We start from the raw sequence: 16,459 nt of genomic DNA on the forward strand, positions 1-16,459 counted from the left end.
ATGTGTGACAGAAGGATAGCAGCAAGAGTGAAAGGGAAGGTTTACAAGACAGCAGTGCGTCCTGCTATGATGTACGGTTTGGAGACTGTGGCTCTGTCTAAAAGACAGGAGGCTGAGCTGGAGGTGGCGGAGATGAAGATGGACAAGATTAGAAATGAGCAGATCAGAGGGACAGTGAAGGTGGAGCAGTTTGGAGATAAAGCCAGAGAGGCCAGGTTGAGATGGTTTGGACATGTGTTGAGGAGGAATAGTGGATATATTGGTCAAAGAATGTTGGAGATGGAGCTGCCGGGTAGAAGGAGAAGAGGTAGACCTCAGAGAAGGTTTATGGATGTAGTGAAGGTGGACATGGAGATGGTTGGTGTAAAAAGTAGAGGCAGTGGATAGGGCAAGAAGGAGGCAGATGATCCGCTGTGGCGACCCCTAAAGGGAGCAGCCGAAAGAAGAAGAAGAAGAAGAAGAAGAAGAATTATGATGACTGTGGAGTTGATTTGCATTGCTGCAGATGGGATACGAATCGGATTTCATTACTACATACGAGATCTCAAAATCAGAATTAAAAATGTCAGATTCAATGTGCTCATCTGCCCACCCTGACGCACATCTGCGTCACATAAGAAGAAAAAGATCGGATTCGGGCCACTTTTACCAGCTGTGTAAACAAAGCCTTAGGCATGCCGTTTGGTGCTAATTGGTGGTGTATAAGCTTTCACTGCTTGTTAGCTACATTAGCCTCACAGCTCCAGCACAAACTAAAGAAGCAAACTTCAGTCAGCAAGCACGTAATTCCTGATTGGCTACATCTGGAGAAAGGACATGAATATGTAAATCTGATTTCAAGCCAAACTATCACTTTAAAGTGGTGAAACACATTTTAACACACTCCAGAATAGGGTGTGTCTATGGATACGAGCTACGGGTTTTCAGCTGCTGCTCCTCCAGCGCTGGCTGAATGAATGGAATTACAGGAAACTACCCACCCACAAGCCACTACAGACACACATTCCTGAAAGGGGGAAAAGCCCTGGCTGTGGTAGAGGATGGGAAGCACATTTGTTTCAGTACACTTCTCTCCGAGCCCCTCTCTCCGTCCGCCTCTGTGAAAACCATCGCTAATGCGTCTCAGTGAGCAGCTGCCTTCGCGGCGGCGTTCAGCTGATGGACATATGAGCTCGTACGGTGGGGCTCCTGCATACAGGCTTTCCGGCAGATGTTTCAACGGCAGGTTCTGCTGCTTTCGAGTTCTGCTCACTAGCTCACTTGCTTCGATACGGAGGTGAGCAACAAAGTTAAAGGGCCCATATCATCAAAATCTGAAATTCCCTCACTTTTTTTTTAAAGGTTCTGAGGTGTTGAACCTTTAAAGTGTTGGTACGTTTTTAAAACAGCCCAAAAACGTAAGCTTCACTGCAAAAATCAGGTTGATTTAAATCTTTTTGTGGTTTTGGTGATGTCACACAATTAGCCATCAGCCTACAGCAGTTCAGCCCCGCCCATCAATACAGAATTTGTGAGGAGTGTTTGTCTTAAAGGCACAATAACAAAAACACTGTTTAGTTCTGAGGCATAAAAAGGTTAAAACTTACAACAACAGATGTAGTTTCCGCTACATAAATCCAAACAAGTGGCATTTAAGGAAAAAAAACCCCCAAAAAACAGAAATAAAATCTCATTTACACGTTTGGTGATTAAAGATCGCTTCTAGTTTTGCACTGAATCTACAAGGCTAACGTAGCTAACACGCAATGAAAGCTTATACACCACCAACTAGCACCATTCAAACTGCCTTGAACCAAGTAAAGTAATTTCGGACACCACAACAATTTTATTGTTGAGGGACTGAACCACAGCAACAACAGCATGGACGGCAGAGGTGTTGCCCAACACACTATACCAACCACTATCCCACTGAACAAGGTGGGTAATCCTGTAAATAATCTGTTAAATAGTATAATAATATCCGTGTAAACGCCTGTATCTGATTACATTCCCTATCGGAAAGTTTAAGTCTGTTCTGCATGTGCCTCGTGTCACAGTGAACGTTTATACCGTTCTACAAATGTTGGAGCAGAAACTGGTCTGCGGAGGAGACGAAGTTCATGCTCTGATCTTTAAAAGACGGCGGTGGGACGGACGTCCATCTTACGTGTCTCAGAACACGACGTCTTCCTCTCGGCCTTCCTTAATAAGAACATGTCGGAAGGACGTTTTCCTGAATCTGGCATCATTTTAAAGTAAAAACAAGCACTGCTCACTGCTGCTCATCTCACTCTGGCTGGACTCGATGCTTGTTGTCATGGTAACGTCTACGATAAGTGGTTCTCTACGCATGTGTGTAATTTCGGATCGGATTACTTGTAGTGTGGACGTAAATGGAGATTTCCATCAGATTGTTGAGTAGAGTGAGAATAAACACTGCAGTCTTAATCTGTAATCGGAATGTATTCAGTCAGATTGGCCAAACTCTTTGCATGTAAGCACAGCCAGTGTGTCATACGGTGTTAGAAACCACATAATCAAGTCTGTTAGAGCTACTGAACAACACACAGTTTGAGGTGAGTATGTGATGATTCAGGCAGGTAGCTTGCATGATGTTAACTGATGTATTACTCACTACATGAACCTCACAGCTCCAGAGCTGAACTAAAGAAGCAAACTTCAGAACCAAACATGTCTTGGCTGACTGAAGAGACTGAGGGTAAGTGAGGAAACTGTATACTCTTCTTTACCAAGACTATTTAAGATTAAATAAATGAACTGGCAGAGATTCAAGCTCTGTATTCCCCCCTCTGGGTTAGTCTCTTCAGATGTGGCTCAATTTCTTTAATGAAAAATTCTTTAGAGTTACATCAGAATGCAGTGATGTTTCACAATCACAGATTAACGGTGCTGTTTTCCTTCAGCAGCAGCCAGAGAGGCTTTGTGCACAGTGTGTGTGTGTGTGTGTGTGTGTGTGCTAAACATAAAGTAACTTTCAAAGTGACAATTCACTCACCCACAACCATGAGCGTGAACTCAAAGCCTCGCTTCACAGACTTTCTATAAACTTGGTTGGGGAGATTCGCGAAGCCCACATATCCCTCCAGGTTCTTCTGTTGCTGTGAACCAAAACCAAACACAGCCGACGGTTTTAGCAACTGTCTGGTCTGTTATAAATGACATAAGAGCGGTGCCCTTGAGGGCCCCCCCCACTGGAGCTCCAGAGTCAACCCAAAACACTCAAACACTTAAGAGCTTAGCAGGTGAGGCTTCGTTTCTAAACAGCACGGGTGTTAAAATGTAGGAGGCAATTCAACTGCATCACTTGCAATTTTACAGTTGATTATACGATCAATATTACATGCATTTCATAAAATAAGCCCATTTTATGTTCAAAATTAAATTCTCAGGCTTGCAATTTTTGAAAAAGCTGTGATCTGTTCTGTTGACTACCTTAACAGTCCTTCCATTCACACGTGTGCGTTCACTGTATTAAAAATAATTTCACTAAATTGTACCAAAATATTGGCACTGAATCGTGGTGACATTTTACATTTCATAATGCATTAAATCATTTCCTAAAGGAATCCTAATTGAATTGTAGAAGTTAGAAATTTGCACGTTTGCTAGGTGTTGTCCAGTACAGTCAGTAATTTCATCACTGCTGTATTTCTCAACGTGTATGAAGTTGAGTGCAATTGTTCTTCAGACACATTTGATAAAATTGAAGGCAATATGAAGCTGAAAAAGCTCAGGCCTCAGCCTGTACTTACTGCTACTTTGGAGATCATCGAGATACCATTATTCCACAGATGGATGGAAGAGGGACAAGCAGGAACACAGTGATGAAAGTCCAGGATCCAGTCGATCCGATCGAGAGAGAGAGAGAGAGAGAGAGAGAGAGAGAGAGAGAGAGAGAGAGAGAGACATTAAGCATTAAGCTTTTGAGTCTTAGCTGTTGCTCTGTGAGAGATTATTCATGACTGAGGCTGACAGCTCATCCTCCGACGTCAACCAAACTCATGAGTAAATGCCGCTGCTGACAGTGTTGCACATATTCAAGACTCTAAAACTAAAGAGGCGTAGCAGGTCTCAAAAACACACTAGATATCAGTACTTTTTCTGTACTCATGTACTCGCATTACAGCTTAGAATACTTGCCCTGAAGAAAATCAGTTAAAATTAGGCATCATCATTTAGAACATCGCATTCCAAATAGTGACAGTTGGCTTCCCGACGGGATTCGGTTGGGCCGCGGACACCTCAATCAGAACAGACCAATCCGATTGAGGCCAATCGGAATACAGTTTCTATCCGATTGAAAGGATACGTGGGTAAACCTCTAAATAATCCGTTAAATAGAAGAATAATAGCCGTGTAAACGCCTGAATCCGATTACACTCCAATCTGAAGGTGTAAGTAAGTTCTGCGCATGCGCATCGCGTCACAGCGAAAGGTTTATACCGGTCAACACGGCGGAGCTGAAACTGGTCCGCAGAGGAGACGAGGTTCATACTCTGAGCTTTAAAAGACAGCGGTGGGACGGACGTCCAGCTTATGTGTCTCAGAGCATGACGTCTTCCTTTATAAGTGCATGTGAAGGACGTTTTCCTGAGTCTGACGTCAGTTTAAAGCCATTAAAAACTCAAGTGCGCCAACTGGAAACTCATCTCATGCCGACTGGACCTCATGTGATGCTCGCTGTCATGGTAACGTTTACTCTCATCATTCTGCGTCGGATTACTTGTAGTGGGCACCTAAATGAATATTTTCATCAGATTGTTGAGCAGAGTGAGCATAAACACCTCAGTCTGAAGCTGTAATCCGATTGTATTCAATCGGATTGGCAAAAATCTTTGCATGTAAACACGGCCACTGATTCAGCGCATCAGTACACAGAAGAAAAGAAACCGAAGTCCTCAGCTGACCAAACCACTGCCTGTTGATGAAGGGCTGTTAATAATTAACTGCTGTATGATTAACTGCTAGAAGGAATTTCAAAGTATTACAAACAGTTTGTCTACTTTTGCAGAGCGATGTGAAACTGAGCTGCGCTGCCTTATAAGGCCGATTCACAAACTGCGAGAAAACATCCTGCTCACAGCGCCAATCCAGACTGACCGTTTAATGTTCGCTTGATGATCTGATTAAAGCTGTGAGAACATGAGCTGAAAAATCTTGCACTACTGTAAAACAGTGCCAAGAATGAAAGAGGGGATCTAACCAATTAGCTAGACATCCTCTTTGACCATACACCAAGACAACTCAGGCAGCTTCCGAAAACTAATGAAAGATCTACATACTGACTTGTCTATCATGCTGTCCTCTAAAACACTATCATTTACTCTAGAGATATTAATCAAATACTCTAAGTATTATTTCGGCAAATGACTGAGTTTTAAAGAAGACTAAACAATAAAAATGCACTTAACTGAACAACAACAAGCTATATTTTGCCTTTCCAAGACCGTAAATGACAAACGGAAAAATATAAGATACAGAGCCTTTTAACAGATTTCATAAATGACCAAATAAAAACACATGAAAAAAAAAGCTGGCTGTGTTTGCATGCAAAGATTACACACAAGACTGAGGCGTTTATGCTCACTCTTCTCAACAATCCAATGAAAATCTCCATTTCCATCCATTCTGATAGAGCTATTAGTCGGATTATTAACGGATTATCAGTTTGTGTGATGTGTGATGTTGAGGAGAGACTGGTGGGAGAACTAAATGAACCAACTCCATGCCGTTTGCCAACTATCCTAATGACTGCCAATTCATCAAGAAGAACTTCTTAAAAATCGTGTTTGGTCGACCAACGTTTCAGCCCTGATAGGAATCAACTCAGCATTTCTGCACACACAGAACGACTTTTTTTTTGGAGAGGCTGCAGAAAACTGCATGTTCCAGCAAACTCTCAACTTTAAACTCCAGCCCACAAAATGCACCAGCAGGCTTTTCCTTGAATAGCATCCACATCTGCTGAAAGGGCACATCAGTTAAAGGTGATTTCTGAGAAGCAGCTGAAAGATTTGACTAAGAAAACGTCCTAAAACATTTAGCCAGTGGAGAGAGGGGGGGGGGGGGGGGGGGGGAAGAGAGAGAGAGAGAGAGAGAGAGAGAGAGAGAGAGAGAGAGAGAGAGAGAGAGAGAGAGAGAGAGACGGGGGAGGGAGGGAAAGAGGAAGGGAGAGAGAGAGAGAGAGAGAGAGAGAGACGGGGGAGGGAGAGAGAGAGAGACAGAGAGAGGCGGGGGAGGGAAGGAGAGAGAGACACACGAGAGAGACACACGAGAAAGAGAGAGAGAGAGAGAGAGAGAGAGAGAGAGAGAGAGAGAGACACTGCAGAAACATCCTATCTGTTGTCATAAATTAAGATCTCATGACATCAAGATAAGATTTTTTGCAAATATGTATTACAGATACAAAAACTTTTCAATTTAGGAATTTTCTCAAGTTAGAAAACCCTAAACTACTTAGACGTCGACAAATCAACCGTCATGTCTGTTACCTAGCAACCAGGGACACACACTCACACACACACACACACACACACACACTCACACAGCTAAAACATAAACACGTAATTCAAAATAACGTTAAATGTTACAGGCGCCGTAACCGAGGAAAAAAAAAAACGCAAAAAACTCAGTTAGGAGCCTGTTCAGCCGAGCACGCTAACATTATCCCTCCTAATAAACAGACACACGTTGAGCTCGGTCTCCTCATTATCACCTCCATCACTGTAATAAGGTTCTCATCAACAATAAATAACGGCAATAAGACGGAACGGTGGAGATCATGACTACAGCTCGGGGATCTGGCTGTCCTTCAGTAAAGACAGCATGTAGGGAATTTAGTCTGGTTATGATGTTTCTGGAGATCGGATAAGATCATAAACATTTATTCTGTAGTAGCTTTATATTAGTCTTAGTTTTCATGGTGACTAAACACGAAAGCCTTCAGACCTCTCTGAAATACGGCTGATCTGAGACCTGACTGACACTCCCACTGTAAGCCACAGGTTACATAGCTGGCTGTCTTTTGCATCTCATTTGAATATTTTTTTAATCCAAATTTTCACAGGCAGACAGGCAGGCAGGCAGACAGGCAGTCAGGCAGACAGGCCCAAAAACAGCAACTAAACGAAAGTCTGTTGCAGACACTGCACCACTTCCTGCCCATGTTATCAACTCGCTTGCTCCTCTAAAGGACAGGTGCGAAAGAAAATGTGAGTGTATGCACATACACACAACCGCAGGGTGAAGCCTAATACAGAGTGTGGAGGACAGGACGCTTAAAGTTTCATACATATAAATAATTAATTAGACAAATACTCACAATCACAGTTTCAAAGACGAGCAAACAAAAATGCTTTTACTCAGGGCCTTTCCAAGATTCCAAATACCTTACCTGGCAAAAAGACACTATAAAACCTTTAAAAGACTTCATATAATACACAAAATATACCGTTGTCATTTCTGTGTACGAGAGATCGGTGGAAGAACTGAAAATATGTACCATCATCATCATCATCATCATCATCATGCAGATCACCAACTATCCTAATGACTGCCAAATAATTAAGAAGGTCAATCTTAACTAAGTCAACCTGGTTGCTCCTCTAAGCACAGGTGTGAAATAGAGAGTGTAAGCATCACAGACACACACACACACACACACACACACACACACACTGATCCTACCATAAAGACAAACTGCTCAAAAAGCAGAAACTGGCTTGCATAATTAAACACATATTTAGTGTCTCAAACTTCCCGGCTAAAATCAAAACCAGCTTTGCATTAGACATTCATGAGTGAGCTCCTCCTGTCACTCTTGAGTGAAAGCAATTGGAAGGAACTGAACAGTTCACCAAGCTCCTACTTCAGTTTTCAGCTGGCTGATCCGGCAGAGCCTAGAACAGATCAAGGCTGACCCTGTGGCTCAATTTGGCCACTCCATTTTCCTACACTAGGGCCCAATCCCATTTCACCTCTTGCCCCTCCCACTTAGCCCTTAGCCCTCTGTTATGCACGATGACGTCTAGGGGTAGGGTGTCCCAATTTGTGACAGAGGGGCAGGGTGGCGTGTTGAGGCCCTCCAAACGGACGCTGGTCCACTGATCAAAAGCTACTGATGAAGGAAAGGTGAATATGTGAAAATCAAATCAATGTCGACGCTCAAGAAACTTTTCTTTTCACATTCCAGTAACATTATAGTGGCTCTGACTGGCCAATAAAAAAAAATGGGTCAAAAAAATCTTCTGATGGAACATTGCTGTGAGAATTTGACTGCAGGCAACCATAAGAGCACTAGTGAGGTCAGGTACAGATGTTGGATGGTCAGTTCTGGATCACAAACATCCTAAAGGTACTGGATGGAGCTCCATCACTCCAGAGAACACCTCTCCACAGCTGGGAGGCGTTATACCCCTCCAACCTACACTTGACGTTGGACATGGTGACCTTAGCAGCTGCTCCAGAGTGTCACGTTCCCCTGGTACATTTGCAGCCTTTGTAAAATGTGGTTCTGCTGTTGTTCATCTCACGAAAATGTTTTCAAGTGTCATTACTTTTTGTCATCCTGTGTGTAAAGCTGGATGACAAAACACCAAAGGGTTTTCAGGTTACTAGGTTAGAGTGAGTCAAACACCTGCGTCTCATCTTCACACTCAGGGCTGGGGGGGAATACCCACAGATCTCACAATGATATGTACAGATCCAGAGGAGCTCCGGGGGGGCATGTTGATGAAAGAAAACGGCCCAATTTTAACATGATTTGTTCTGTAATGTAGGCTTAATATACTTTAATAAGTCATATTGTTGTAGCAATATGTAGCAAATTAAGCACAATACAGAATTTCACCCATATCATGAAGCTGAAGTAAAGACAAAACCTCATCTAAGCTAGAGGTCACCACCACTTCAGAGAGTAACTTACATTTAGGCTCGTAAACCTAATTCACCTGACCTCAGAGCAGTTAGACTACCTAGAGCTGTAAAGACGGAAGGGCTTGTTTTTTTGTGTGGCTTAACAGCCGGAAATGAGGTGTGTGTGTGTGTGTGTGGTTAGAGATGGCAAAAGAGAGACTAACTAAATACATTTTGCTTCATTCAACATTTCTCACACTATGCTGCACAGTCACTCTGACAGACTGTAATACACTACAGGAAGCGTAGGGGGCGATACGGCTTCTACTGTTTCATTTAAAAAGCTCTATAATGTTCATATGATCCACACAGTCGCTCTGACAGACTGTAATACACTACAGGAAGCGTAGGGGGCGATACGGCTTCTACTGTTTCATTTAAAAAGCTCTATAATGTTCATATGATCCACACAGTCGCTCTGACAGACTGTAATACACTACAGGAAGCGTAGGGGGCGATACGGCTTCTACTGTTTCATTTAAAAAGCTCTATAATGTTCGTATGATCCACACAGTCACTCTGACAGACTGTAATACACTACAGGAAGCGTAGGGGGCGATACGGCTTCTACTGTTTCATTTAAAAAGCTCTATAATGTTCATATGATCCACACAGTCACTCTGACAGACTGTAATACACTACAGGAAGCGTAGGGGGCGATACGGCTTCTACTGTTTCATTTAAAAAGCTCTATAATGTTCGTATGATCCACACAGTCGCTCTGACAGACTGTAATACACTACAGGAAGCGTAGGGGGCGATACGGCTTCTATTGTTTCATTTAAAAAGCCTCTATAATGTTCATATGATCCACACAGTCGCTCTGACAGACTGTAATACACTACAGGAGGCGTAGGGGGCGATACGGCTTCTGTATCATTTAAAAAGCCTCTATAATATTCATATGATCCACTCAGTCGCTCTGACAGACTCGCTACAGAGAGAGAGAGCAGGATAACAAGATGTTGAGTACGAAAGAATCAAAATAAGACACAACATTCATTCTTCCAGCTTCCAGCAGTGACACATTTTTGGACAGCGCTCTTCACCACATTTCTGGCTGGAAAAGATGACCCTTCCCATGACCTCAGCTCAGAGCACTGCAGCAAAACCGCAACACCAGAAAATACAGAAATCGCACACTTCAGCGTCGAGTCCAGCCCAAGACACCAGCTGTCCTCCTCACTTTAGAAACATTACTATACTAAACAAAACTCCCTTTTCATCTCCCTAAACAGGGCTGCAGTAATTAGGCACTGAAAACCTCAACGAGGATTTTAATCGTTAACACTATGGTGGAAAATGTACGATTAGGATACTTTGAGACTTTTTCAATAAATACAACATGCATCACATAAAAAAAAGAAAAACTAACAACTATGAACATAAACATTTCTATACATAACTAGTCATAACTATAACCTATACCTATTTTTGTTTAACACTTCTCATACTGAACTACAGAAAATCTAATTCAACATGCGCTCTTCTTACTTAAACCTCCAGTGGACAAGTGTTCTTTAAATACTGACCACATCTGTGATAAATCATCACGGCAACCATGAATATTATCATATCGGCCACTTACTAAACAAATAACTCCAGAATGCCCACGTGGTTCACATTTGACACACGGCAGTCCACACGGCATAAACCATCGTCGGCGATATTGCTTCTACACTGCACGATAAAATAAATGTATTAAATGTATTAAAAAGGGACGCTGACTGTTTTTGGGGGCAGACGCCATGGATGCCAAACGTCTCATTGGTGAATCCTAGACGAACACAGCAATGTATAAGGAGAAAAAAGACTAAAGAGCATCCTCTTGCCTTTTCCCCACATTAAACAAACAAACAAATAAACAAACAAATAAACAATCTGCACTGCTAAAGCTCTTCTCTGAGATTCATCTATATTCACCTGTAACGCTCCCACCATGCCAACGCTACGAGGTGCGGAACGACCTTTTTAATGCCAACATGTGAACGCAGCATGACCCAGCCTTTTCAGTGTGGTTCTCAAGTCCATCATCAGTGGTCAGTTCAGAGCACAGGACCACCCAAATCAGATATTTTTTTTGCTCAAATCGGACCTCTCTGACCTGATGGTTCACCCTCGTTTAGGTGTTTCAAATCTGTCAATAATGTGATGAACTGGCATCCTGCAACGACCCTCATGAGCTCGTCCTACTCAATAACATCACGTGACTGAATCACTGCATCATCAGCACAAACTAACGAGCTTCGCTGAGAAGATCATTAACTCTGATCAGCTCTCAGCTTCGTTATTAGAGCTGCTTTTCCACCGTTTACAGGCTTTAACTTCTGTTCGGCGCTGTTGCCATGGTAACCCTGAATGACGGCTGGTAATGTGAACGCAGCCAATCTGCTGGATTTTTAGTTTGGTAGACTACTCTGGATTAGTTTAATGAATGTGAACACTCATGGTATTGTGTTTAAATAGCAAGGTCTTGATTTGACCTCCTGCCTACGGAAGTCCTTTAACAGCCGTAGACAAAAGTACAGCCTTGTATTAGCTGTAGACACTGAACAAAAAAAGAAGCCAATCAAATGGGCACTCGCAATTATTTATGCAAAACTAATCAATAGCTAAATTTTCATGATTGTGACAGGTGTAACGACGGTGACCGCCAGTTTAACCGAATACTGCCTGATGGGTTATTATTACATAAAAACAAAGCTTTGTACTCGAGCACATGTTAAGATAAGTACGGTTGAATTTAGCATCACCTGCAAATTCCCCCTGTCCAACAGCGTGCCTCCCAGCCCACTTCCACCCATTCCTGGAAATACATCCAGCTAGCTACCTCACAGTTTGGAGCGGTAGGATGCTCATTCAGCATCTGAAGGCACCGTAACAGAAAAGCCTGGCTCTAAAGAATAGAGCGACATTAAAAAAACATCTATGCATGTTTATGATCGTTTATGACCGTTTATGATTCATAAACCTAGATAAAGGTCATGAGTGGCATTCACGGGGGAAGAATAAAACACAAGAGATGGCAGGATACAAGCCAATTCAATACGCCATATCTGTGCTTAAACCATCCGTTTTATTTTCACTGTAAACACAACCTCTCTGCATTCAGGACATTCTGTAATTGTGTTTAAACCATAAGCAGTTCACTGCAGTCCTATCTGCTTCTTCAGCTGGAACGGGACTCAACCTAATCAAATCACATCGCTCGGATTCCACGGGAGCAGAAACTGGAGACGCCGCGAAAATCCCAAAACGCCAATTTCACTTAATGAGAGAAGCTCGGGGTCAAAAACACAAACTCCTACAGCCGCTCGCATACACTCCCCCAGCAGGGGAGCTGTCCGTCATCCAAAACAGGGACCAGGGGCCAGCCTTCAATCAGCAGAGAGTAAAATATAAAGTTGCACTGTCCCAATTAGGCAGAGGAGTTCCTTCCACATTGCCTTGAAGCTTAATTTGTCTAATGCTTTAAAAACCTGTTTGTCACTGTCATAGCAAAACCATGAACCTTGTAAACGGAGTTATAGCAGTTCTTGACTTCACCAAGTCATTTTGGGTCATTTCTATCGGTCCATTGTGAAATGCAGACACTGTGGATGGGAGCAAGTTGTGTTTAATGGTGAGTAAAAATAAACAAATCGAGTTTTCATATGACAGTGACAACACTAGAAAAACAATATCTATTATGCCTGAAAGTGAAACCAGCGCTCAGGAAAATTTCTATAGAAGTGTTATTTAACTCCAGCGTACCGTGCAGCAGTATACAGTTACCAAGCACCATATCAAAGACATAGCTAGAAAACAGGATTTCTGTCCCCCACCCCGACCTCAACCCCCCCACCCCCAACTGCTGTAAAACAACAGAACCGCAATAAAACGACAGAACTGAAATACAACCTCGCGGCACTCGATTAAAATGGACTGAACCGGCTGTTCCTCGCTGCTTTCTATCTGGTGAACTATGACGTTCGGCCTGTCCAGCAGTGCAGTGGACTGTAATGTGATCAACCTCAATGTGATCAACGATTTGGGAAAAATATCTAATTGCGATTTCTATAAATCCAGATCCAGGTCTGCTGTTTTTGGCCAGGAAGACCAGAATATCCACTTTTTTTTTCTAGCTTGGGGCTTGAGGCCTGAACGTAGTGTGCCAGGCTGCCAGTAAGACGTGGTTGTGATGTCACAACCCAGGGAGGTTTGGTTGCCTCTGACTGGTCCAACGGCACCATGCTTCAGCACCTCTTTCCGCCAACCTAATTAAACTGAAACGGCTGATCTCAATCGGGTCCATCAGAGAATGTAACACACTGAAGTGTGCAGTGCTGGCCGACGCATCTGGACCATTTTGGTGCTCAGCCAAACAATATCGATTCCCACTTTTAGCTGTACTAACGGATAAAGTGGACTTTGTCCATTCTGTTATATGAAATAGCGGTTTGTCCTTGGTCTGGAAATATGGAGGCACATTTTTTCTAATATTTATATTGCAGTTTTCCATTATAATCTTTTGCATTTTTCAGCCAAACATTGTTCTTTTCACCCTTTTGGCCAAAAACCCAAAATGCCATTCCTGCCCATTTTAGCCTGCATGTCTCAATGACTAACATTTCTATGTATCACAATGACATTGACATTTCTCACGCCTACTGCGTAACACACTCAAAATAACCATATTATGACAGTAAATATATAGAAAACACAACATGAGATGATTACTGACTGACTGACCTACATTTCTTGACCGTAATTATGAATGCTGGATGATGTAAACTAACCGATTCACCCAACAACTGAGACTCGTACGTGTAGCACCTCACATCGGGCAGGAAGCTCACAGCGAATGAAGTGAGAAAAAGTGTTACACAGCCGATTTATCTGTCGCAGCTTTCCGTGATGTCTGTACAGCAAAGGCCAAACACTGTAATAACGATGAACACAGGATATTTTGTGGTTAACGTACTAGAGATCTTTATACTACACTGAAGACACAGAAAACAAGCTGCTACAAGCAACTGGATCGAAAGTAAAGGATCCTTCACACCACATTGAGTTGCATCCATCATTATAAATATAAACTAATTTACAGAAATCTACATAAAGGCTCCTTCAACAAAACCCTCTTTCCATTAAGGAGTAAGCACTGCCCTTGCAATGAGGGAACAATTAGTCACTGAAAATGTCGACACAAGTCGTTGAGGTGTGAAAGTCATTCAGAACGGCTTCCGGTGAACCCACATGTCTGAGTTTTTCTATGCAAGTGTTGATAAACAGTAAATCTGGTGGTGCATTTTAGGCCAAACCTACTGCACAACACCGTATGAAGCATTAAGCACTGCACGTAATCGCTGCATGGTAAAACTCTAAGCAAGGGGCCTTTATAGGCATTCAGCTCTTCAGACATCTGGTTCCTATCACAATCACTGTGACCAGTCCTCACACTTACCAGCATACATCACACCAGACCAGACCACTCGGAATGCCCTTGCTTACATCTTAGCTATTTAACTACAACGAAAATGGAAAAAAAGCCAGTGGTGTTCCTCTTTAACCATCTTCAGTGCAGTTCCTTCAGATATGCAACCTGCTAATACAAGTCTTCTGAAGAAAAAGGCCAATTTAAACTAACTAGAGCACTTCTTCTGTCTTAAAGCTCAACCTGAGTGAACCTTACTTACAGCCCAGATCGGCATTTAGTCAATCTGGGTTAACAGGTTGGGACAGATGACTTAACTGATCCAGAGCTCCTGCTAAAACTACAAGTGAAGCCCTTGATGGTTCAGTGGGTGAGACGAATCAACAACCAGAACTGTCCCCGTTTTAAAGTGTGTGTGTTTGGGTGGTTTCATCACCATCAACCTCAAACGGCTTCAGTCACATAGCGTCACCTCTGCTCGGACTAACTTAGTTTTAGCCTAAAGCCCACTCTGAAAGAGGCTGAAGTTCGAATTGTCCCGTTCCACCTTAAGCGAAGCAGCAGCTGCGTTCAGGCGCCGGAACGTAACGCCACAGCTGCTGCACTATTTAAGGTGGAACGGGGAAATTCGGAGAAGAAGCTGGCGAAGAAGAAGCCAACTTCAGCTTTCGTTTCTGACAGCTTCAGAAGTAAAACGACGGTCTGGTTATAGGTGCCAACAGGCTGAAGAAGTAGGAAATGCGAAAGTAAAAATGTAATAAATTGAAAAATGCAGCTTTGTTTACTCGCACCGCGACCGTTAAAAAGCAGAGTTAACCTAGCGAGCTAACGTTAGCTACTATAGCGCGGTCTATACAGCAGCTGTTGCGCTGGCTACTTAGCAGGGAAGCCCGAAAAGGAGGACAATACAGTCCAGTTTAGTTAAATCCAGATTAATTCAGTACAATTCACCGTTAAATCCAGTTCAGTGTGCTTCAAGTTAACGAATCTAGCGTTAGGGAGCTTTGATAGGAAACACACACCCGCACAGGAAACACACACATTTGTCCAATTTTAAGCAACACGGGATCTTTTTGGACGCACATAACCGACAGAAAAGACATCAAACATCTAATTTAAGCCCATATGAGAGCTATGATTTATGCCTCAAGCGTAAAAGACGAGCTTTAATCTGTAAAACTCACCCATTCTGTCTCCGTGTCCGATCTCTCGGTTGCAGCTCCGCCACGGCCCTTACGCTACGCACTCAGCGTAACTCCGAAACTCATTGAAACACAAACGAAGGGCGGATTTCGTGAATAGCGCCAGCACTGAATCTCGCGATATTGTCGCAGAGGCAAAGCCACACCAAAAAGTGGGGTTGGGCGATACGGTAAAAATTGTTTTAGATCACGATAAATTGTCACGATACACGATATGCATCACATTATTTAGTCAATATACCACGTGTAAATAAATAAATAAATAAATAAAATTAAGTCGTGATAATCATACTATAATGTGTTATTAGTGGTTATAATATAATCATGACAAGCATCGCATTACGTGCTAGGCATAATAATAAGTTTGGGTGATATGGCAACAATATCTTATCACGATACACAATATGGATCACAATTTTTTTTTCTGAGGTTTGAGAAGATGGAAGAGACTAAAAACAGACCCTGTAGTGCCCAACATAAAAATACTGTAATCATAATAAGTGATACTTTTTGATCCCACAACCAGGGAAATTAAACCTCCACATTTAACCCATCCATGAAGTGAAACACCACATACACACTAGTGAACACACACACTAGGGGGCAGTGAGCACACACGCCCGGAGCGGTGGGAAGCCCTATCCACAGCACCCGGGGAGCAGTTGGGGGTTAGGTGTCTTGCTCAAGGACACCTCTGTCATGGACTGTCGGCCCTGGGGATCGAACCGGCAACCTTCTGGTTACAGGGCCAGATCCCTAACCTCCAGCCCACGACTGCCCCCATTAACTTCAGACCAATAAAATATTGCCATATTGTCCACCCCAGCTCAAACGACATGGGAGGTGTTACTAACACATTCTAGATGCTTGGAAGTGATAAACTAATAAAATGAGGTGGATTATAACTGATCAAAGAACATGCTACCTA

At 42.8% G+C, this 16,459-nt stretch overlaps 1 protein-coding gene across 3 annotated transcripts in view; it reads right to left on the reverse strand.

Moving 5' to 3' along the window:
* The window catches only part of sept7a (septin 7a), a 77,417-nt gene extending 61,798 nt beyond the window's left edge, over window positions 1-15,619 (reverse strand). For 2 of the 3 annotated variants that reach the window (XM_017721515.1, XM_017721513.1), the window contains exons 1-3: window positions 15,514-15,587; window positions 3,753-3,757; window positions 2,996-3,098 (exon numbers count right to left, since the gene is read on the reverse strand). In XM_017721515.1, coding sequence (XP_017577004.1) covers window positions 2,996-3,098; window positions 3,753-3,757; window positions 15,514-15,517 — 112 coding nt within the window. In that variant the 5' untranslated portion in view covers window positions 15,518-15,587. Of the gene's footprint in view, window positions 1-2,995; window positions 3,099-3,752; window positions 3,758-12,764; window positions 12,767-15,513 lie in introns of all 3 variants that reach the window. The other variant, XM_017721514.2, reaches the window with a different exon arrangement.
* Between the last annotated feature and the right edge of the window lie 840 nt (window positions 15,620-16,459).

This window comes from Pygocentrus nattereri, chromosome 27 (genome assembly GCF_015220715.1).
Source record: "Pygocentrus nattereri isolate fPygNat1 chromosome 27, fPygNat1.pri, whole genome shotgun sequence".
Taxonomy (NCBI): Eukaryota; Metazoa; Chordata; class Actinopteri; order Characiformes; family Serrasalmidae; genus Pygocentrus; species Pygocentrus nattereri.